This window comes from Phalaenopsis equestris, unplaced genomic scaffold (genome assembly GCF_001263595.1).
Source record: "Phalaenopsis equestris unplaced genomic scaffold, ASM126359v1 Scaffold199982, whole genome shotgun sequence".
NCBI classification, from domain to species: Eukaryota; Viridiplantae; Streptophyta; class Magnoliopsida; order Asparagales; family Orchidaceae; genus Phalaenopsis; species Phalaenopsis equestris.
The window spans coordinates 11,643-19,454 of record NW_018219826.1 but is presented as its reverse complement, the minus strand read 5'-3'; the positions used below and the strand labels follow the sequence as shown (position 1 = coordinate 19,454).

Sequence of the window (7,812 nt, the reverse complement as noted above, 5' to 3'; positions counted from 1 at the left end):
TAATTAAAGTTCTGGCAATAACTTATAAACCTAATAATTATGAATGTGAAATTATGCTCATCTCAACCATATTAGGGCTGTCAAAACGGCTCGTTGTTCGCGAAAGGCTCGTGTTCGGCTCGTTCGCTAAGTTAACGAGCCGAATACAAACAACATGAACAAATATTTGTTCGTTTGTGTTTAACTCGTTTTGAATCAATTAAATTGTTATAAAATTTTGATGGGTAGTTTTTTTTTTTTTTTTAATTTAATTGACTACAAGGCTACAAAGATTTATAATCAATTAAAAGTATTAATGAATAAAATATAATAAAAATTATTAAATTAGATTCAAATGATGTTTTAAATCATGCCCCAATCTTTAACATTTGATGGCTACATGATTAGAGTTTTCAAAATGACTCTTTGTTCGTAAACGGCTCATGTTCGGCTCGCTAAGCAAACGAGCCGAACACGAACACACTTTTTTAGCTCGAAATATTAACGAGCCGAACACGAGCTGAGCCTGGGCTCGCTCGTGTTCCGCTCGTTTACACCCCTAAACAATATATTAGTCCTAGCGCTCGCTCGTGTTCGGCTCGTTTACACCCCTAAACCATATATTAGTTCTAGGGTTATTAACATGCATACCGGCCAATCCCTATGTATTTTAAATATCTAACACAAAAATTTTAATTTTTACAATTACACCACCCAAGTCTTTCATATCACATAAATAGTATCACTATTTTAAATTTTAAAAAAATTAAAATAGACAGTTTCACGCAAAGGCAAGATGGCATGTCTATTAAAAATCGAAGTTTTGATGTTAGATATGTAAAAAGATAAGAACTGAGTGGTATGTATTTAAATAGTTCTAATATTATATTATGGGAATGCGTACATTTAATCAATGTCACTTTATCTTAAAAATGTGTGATTAAATCCTTTAAAGTGCTAAAATTCTGACCCAACATAAAGTCTATTATTTGAATATAAGAACTTCATGCCAACCTATGTGAAACTTATATTTAGAAATAAGATATCTTATGTATTTAATAAAATACAAAAATATACACTTTAATTTAGATTTCCACTTATAAACCCATAAGCAATATACTAGATTGACAAAAGTCCCAAATGAAAAAGATAGGAAAATGTTGCTGCAATCGATGAATTTCCACAACTATGAAATGATACTTATTTCACCAGTATGTCTCTCACCAAGCAGTTTAGCAGGATTCATCCAATGCTAATGAGAAAAATTTTGCTTAAAACACAAACTTTCTTACTGCTGCTAATCATTTGGATGTAGTTGATGACTCCCTAATTGTAGTGGAACTACCTATTGAGAGGGAAGGGGGTTCCCAAGTACTGGAGGAGTGTCAAGGTCAAGGTGTACAGCGTGCTGAATCTGCTCAACAAGTTACGGAGCAACCTACCTTGCAAGGTGACGATCTACTAATTGCTCAGCTGGGTCACACACTGAAAGAGGATTGACAAGTCCAAAAAGCTAAGAAAAAGAAAAAAAAAGGACAACTCATATATTCACATGATGACTACTTGATATTTTCGAGAGAAAGCTCCCTTGATAGTACCTTGATGGATCTCCTCCCTAGAACCAGGGTGAGGGGAAGAGGTAAAACCACCCACTATATTTGATGCTCACAAGCTATTTTGTGTTAGTTACATGCACACTCTCCGCTCGTTACAATTATCCCCCCATATTGCATCAACACATTTATTTCTCATTATTTTTTGGGATATACTTGTATTCCTTTGTTACCTTTTGTGTGTGTTGTATACCTTGTGAGTGGGTCCTTTCACCCACTTACTAAAACTTCTGTATCTTCCTTTCGTATTAATTAATTTGCCTTCGGGCCTTTTTTTAAAAATTTATATATATAGTTTCCCAAATGAAAAAAAACATATATATATATATATATATATATATATAGCTTCCCAAATGAAAAAAATCAATATAGGAAATTGATAAATTGCTACATTTCCATATAAAAAAGAACATAGATATAACTTATTTTAAAACAACAATACTTTTAACCAAGACAAATCCACAGCTTCATCTCACTTATAAAAGTAAATGAAAGAAAGAAAGAAAGAAAGATTTAAGTTTATTATATATAATATAATTTATTCTGAATTATATATCTCTTACACTTGGCAAATCTCATTGTCTTCCTTCGGCTCAGTCTTGCCCTCGTTAACAGTCTTCTCAGAAACAAGAGCCGATTCAGAAACCATCTCCTCATCTCCCAAACTATTAGAAACCTTCTTCGAGTCTTTGTAGATTATGTAAACTATAATTTGAGCCGCACCAAATGCGAATCCGACCACATTCGGGAGCTATTCAAGTCATATTTCAATCAAAGTTAGCATCTTTATAAAGTTATAATTCTAAAATATAAATTTTTATATTTATTTGAAAGTGTCACTGTCATAGTATAACATGTGCATGAAAAGATGCATTCAAGTGATATGGAAATTTAGGTGTGTGTTATGAAAATACGTAAGAACTTGTGGTATGTATGTAAATCATTCAAATTTATGACATGTTCTTCTTCTCAGCTTTTGGATTCATTTTAGATAGTCGAAATTGAATCGACGTTGATTTTTCATGCATGGATTTAATCTCAGCAGTCCAAAATTGATCAGATGGTTGAGATAAATATCAGCAACTTTGCAGCACATTCTGTATTTGTAGAGTATATATATATATATATATATATATATATATACTCTACAAATACAGAATGTGCTGCAATATATGAATTATTTAGTATTAGTGAATAGATTACTTACAGCAACATAAATGTCTTTGCTGAATAGTCCGTAGCATAACCACACAACAGCACTCAAGGTGAGGAAAAATGATAAGAAGAATGGCATGAACTCTACACTCTTTGTACGAACCACCAGCCTCTGTTCAAGCATTTTTATTAAACAAATATTAGAAAATAAATATATATATATATATATTAAACGAATATTAAAATAAGAATTTATCATATATATATATATATATATATATAAGGAAATCAATATTTGGCAGATGTCCAAATATTGATTTTATATGCGCTTTTTGGCCCCATGATGAGAGCCTCCCGCGTCATGATGGAATCGAACCCTTGACTGAGGGGACTTATAGTGACCCTAATAAGAGTTTCTTACGATGATGCTTAGAGGAGCCGCGAAGACGCTAATTGAGAAGCTCACACAGATCCAACCTAAAGTTCTGAGACGATCGGGGCCTTCGAAGAGGAGGAGAGTACAAAGAACAATGATAGAGAATAGCCCAACATTTAATAGCAAGATTAACTTGGCTGTGTCTATCTGCAGCATTTTATTTTCATGATTTTTCAAAATCATATATATATATATATATATATATACATACATTCTTTTGTACCAATACCAAAAATTGAAATATTTATGCATACCTTAGCTTTTTTTGGTGCATAAATAAGGAAGATGACAATATAAAAGGTCTCAATCAGACAACCAAATGCGTTAATTGAGACTAGAAGATATGTATTGGTCTTAATAAATGCATAATAGATCCAAAGCATAGAGCTGAATAATGCCACCACATATGGTACTGATTGAAAACCCTCTGTTGTTTTGTTTTTATGCACACGATAGAATGTTGGCCTGCAAATAAAATATAAATTTTGTTCCATTATTGGTATGTTGAAATAACCGGCCATTATCAAAGAATTATAGCCATGTTTAATGAAGCAATCTCTATTAATAATTAATGAAGCTGTCTTTGTTAACTATATAGTTTGGTGAAGAAAAAATATATTGTTAGGATATGTTGATTTATTTTGTATTAAGATTAAGCTATTTTAAGTGCATGTTTCCAAGAGATTATTTGATGAACATTTCTCCCATAATTTTATACAATTATGTTGAGTCTCATATGTATTTTCTTGTCATGTTCATACTTTTGAATGTTTAATAGTTTAATTATATTGAGGGATACTATGTAATGAAGAATTAACCACATGTGCAATAAAATTAATCATATCTTGGTATAAGGCATACATCATTTCATGAAAATTTTTGTTCTATGAAAATTGGTTCCAAAATATTCTCATAAGAGTGAGTTTGAGGGAGCCGTTCCAACACCGTAATTCGTGGCATTTGTTAAAACTGCATTTTGATTGATTTTTCAAAAAAAGTGGTGATTGCCAGAAAACTGTGGTCTTAATTTTTTTAAATAAAAAATATTGTGACAGTTATTGTAATTTTTTGATAAATAATTTTTTTTTGCAGTGATGTCACAACTGCTTCTTCAAACAACTGTAGCTTATCCAAAGAGACCCAACAAGTTTGAAAGGCTTAGATCAAACTTATTGAAAATATTTTGAGATGAACCTTATATGTTAGATTTTGATTGTATTGTTATGATCTATCTTAAAAAAAAATTCAATAAATTTGAGGTTGATTTTGGTTTTCATCCCAACTCAAATTAATATCTTTTTCTTTGAGAAAATAAATTTAATCATTGAAGGAAAAAAAATATATATATATATATATATAAAATTGTAGGAGATTGATGTGCTTCTTGTGATGTAAGAAAGCAATTTAAAAATGATGATAAAGTGAACAAAAGGAAGAGCTTTCTTACAGTGGAGAAAGAAACACCATGAATGATATGATATTTCCTGTAAAATAAATCAGTGGAGAAAAAAATAGTTAGCAATTGTTAATTATGAAAAGGAAACCCTTGTGAAGAAAGTAAAATCATATATATATATATATATATATATATATAAGTTTATTTATTATTAAATTAATCTATGTTAATATACAAGAAAATGAGAAAAAAGTAGACAATCCCAACAAAAATCAAAATTTTCTTAATGAATTGATGTGTCGCATGTGCCAATATATGAACTTACATGTTATTTTAGTTTTTTATGTTTTTCTTAGTAGAGTTTGATACGTACATAAGAAAAAATAGAGTGATAGACTGCTTCCATTATTATTTACTCATTTTAAGCATGATAAATTATATCAAAAGCTTGTTGAATAGAAATTTGTGGGGATTACCAGATACGTCAATGCAGCATAAATATCTTAAATAATAACTTAAATTCTAAGGAAATCATAATATTCTTCGTTCGTGTGTACGTGTAATATATATAAATATATATATATATATTTATAGCCCCCCGGTTGTGCCCTGCCGGTAGAGCAGCATTTGAAGGTTGTAAGTTCCCTTGGGTTACGGGTTCGAATCCTCCTCTGACAAATGTGCTAGTGGTGAAGGTGGTCCTCGATTTAAGCATACGAGGATGGCCGGGGGCTCCTATAATGGCCTCCACCTATTCTTTTTCTTTTTAATATATATATATATATAAGAAAATTACATACATAGAACTCAATTCTTATGGATTTACCTATCTCACGCGCAAATTTTTATTTTTACAAACATAGCACTTTATCTATGGATGAATAAATGAATTTTATTATTAAAAGTTGATAATGAGTACTACTTTCACATGATGTTTGTAATTAGTAAATTTTTGGGTGCTACATATGTAAAAGCCCCTATATGTATGTACGTATATATATTAATTAATTGTTACTTCCACAAAATGATGGTGAAATTTTTTTTAAAAAAAGTGTGTGTTGTCGAAACATTGTTTGTGGTAGGAACTGTGAAACTTTATGAAGTCACGACGACATGGAATTGAACGTCGGCCCATTCGAATTGGTGTTCGGACGTACAATTGCTGCACATAATAATTTCTCGAAAAATAGCCATAAGGCAGCTTTTTATATGCATGAAACAATAATATACATATATAGCATAATTATCATGCCATTTCTTCGAACAAAGAGGATATGCTAATGAAACAAACAAAGCGATGAAAGAATAGCCCTACCAAACGAAATAAAAATATATGAAGAAGATAAACAACAATCATTAACTAGCTAATAATAATGACTAAGAACCTAGTTTTTTGCAACAATTAAATTAGGCTATAGAATAAATATTGTAATAAAAATAATTATAATAGTAATAATCTAAAACCTCATTTGATTGCTTTTGAATATTATTAAAAAATATTTAAAAAAAAATAATGTTTGTAAACAAAATTCATTAAAATAGATGAGATATAAAGGAGGTGTATAGAGTTTAAAGCTACTATTAGCTCCCAACAACACCCAACATAATCAAATCTAACAAATATAAACATTTTAAAAGTGATTTTTTCTCCCTCTCAAATTTACGCAAAGAAATAGAGAAGAAATTTATATAAGAAGTAGAAGATAAAAACGTTGCAATATTAAACAATATTCAAACTCATTATGAATGCTAGCAAGTTTGATGTAATTAGTGAGGACTTTAAAAGTTATTGCCACGATTTTGTACAATATTTTAAGAAATTTTCTTACATTTTATGTATTTTATATTATAAACTTAAAAACAAAATTATTATTATTTTAAAAGAGCCATTTGATTAGTAGAAGCAAGAGAATGATGTTGTGTGTCATTTACTTAATATTGCCCATACCTAAGATGCCAAAGAATAATGACCAGGGATGGTCCAAAGACAAGCCACCGCTTGTCATCTCTTTCTCTAGCTCTTTGACTCGCTAAATTAATTGTGAGAAAGGTCAAAAAAGAAGGGAATCAATGAAATGCAAAAAAATTCCTTATAAGTCTTCCCTCTCATAGAGAACTTGGATGATAGAAACCTATTTATAAGAGAAGAGAGGTGATGGTGGAGTGGGGATGCTTAGCTAATTCATATTAGCTAGGTGGCATGAGGTTGATCTTTCACCAAGCATTTACAAGCTAAAGGAGTCCACAAATTTTATGCTTATCAGATGCACTATAGATAGGCATTCATTTAGATATAGTAGAAAGCATTATTTAATTTTGCTTTTAATATGTAAGCACTATTATTGATTGTTAGAATAAGGGATTCATTGAATTGGAAAGAATTACTGAAAATTAGAAGTAAAGTTGAAGATATCATTATTTGGGAGCTGGGAAAGGGTAAAATAAGTTTTTGGCCGGATGATTGTTCCTTGTTAAATCCGCTCAAAGATCACTGTTAGGCAAATGTCAAAGCTGAGATAATGTTCACTGGTTTCTGGTTTAATGATACTTGGAACAAGCAGGAACTTTATAAATTGTTGAATGATGATCTGGTCTAGAGCATTCATTTTGAATTTCTAATGAAGATATTCTCAGAACAAAGCGTTGCCACAGCTCCTCTTTAGGTAAATCGATCGCCAAGATGCTACATCAATATCTTAATATTGAAAAGAGTGATCTAATTTGGAACAATATTCTGCAACGTTCAGTCATTTTTTTGCTTGGAGGATGAATTTCCACTCCCTCTGAATGACATACTTAAGCTTAAAAGTCTTAGAATGCCTTCAATCTTTCTACTTGGTAGACAAGATGAAGAATCATTATCTAACCTTTTTTTTTATTATAGGTACTCACTATCAATTTGGTGGAGACTCGCTCATATCATCAGCATTTGCTTACTTATATGAGGTTATACCTCTATTGAACAATGTCTAAATAGCTGGATGAGAAGAAATATAAAGATACACCTTCAAAATCCCATCCCTTACATTTGTTGCTGGTGTTTTATGGATGGAATGGAATCAAAGGAAGCATCATGATGGTCATCACACTGCTGATGGCATCCTCATTCTCATCAAGTCCTTCATCTCTAAGCTGGTCAAGTATAACACTTCAAACAAGCTACTTGCATGATCGGGAGGTAGACTTGATTTTCTTGTTCTGGCTACTCTAAATAAATATACACAACTTTTCTA

The 7,812-nt window shown here is 30.9% G+C and overlaps 1 protein-coding gene across 1 annotated transcript; it reads right to left on the bottom strand.

The window, feature by feature from the left end:
* Window positions 1–2,151: 2,151 nt before the first annotated feature.
* Window positions 2,152–6,636, bottom strand: LOC110035795 (bidirectional sugar transporter SWEET14-like). Its single transcript, XM_020740084.1, has 6 exons — window positions 6,528–6,636; window positions 4,631–4,667; window positions 3,438–3,648; window positions 3,169–3,330; window positions 2,800–2,919; window positions 2,152–2,343 (listed from the first exon to the last, which is right to left on the bottom strand). The coding sequence occupies exons 1-6, from the start codon at window positions 6,583–6,585 to the stop codon at window positions 2,152–2,154; spliced, it is 780 nt and encodes a 259-aa protein (XP_020595743.1). The 5' UTR covers window positions 6,586–6,636.
* Between the last annotated feature and the right edge of the window lie 1,176 nt (window positions 6,637–7,812).

Bases quoted from the DNA above. Each gene is read 5' to 3' on its own strand.
- LOC110035795 (XM_020740084.1), bottom strand. From the start codon at position 6,585: ATGACAAGCGGTGGCTTGTCTTTGGACCATCCCTGGTCATTATTCTTT. The intron at 4,668-6,527 runs GTATGGGCAATA...TTTATTTTACAG, and splicing joins ATTATTCTTTGGCATCTTAG to GAAATATCATATCATTCATG. The intron at 3,649-4,630 runs GTAAGAAAGCTC...TTTTATTTGCAG, and splicing joins ATGGTGTTTCTTTCTCCACT to GCCAACATTCTATCGTGTGC.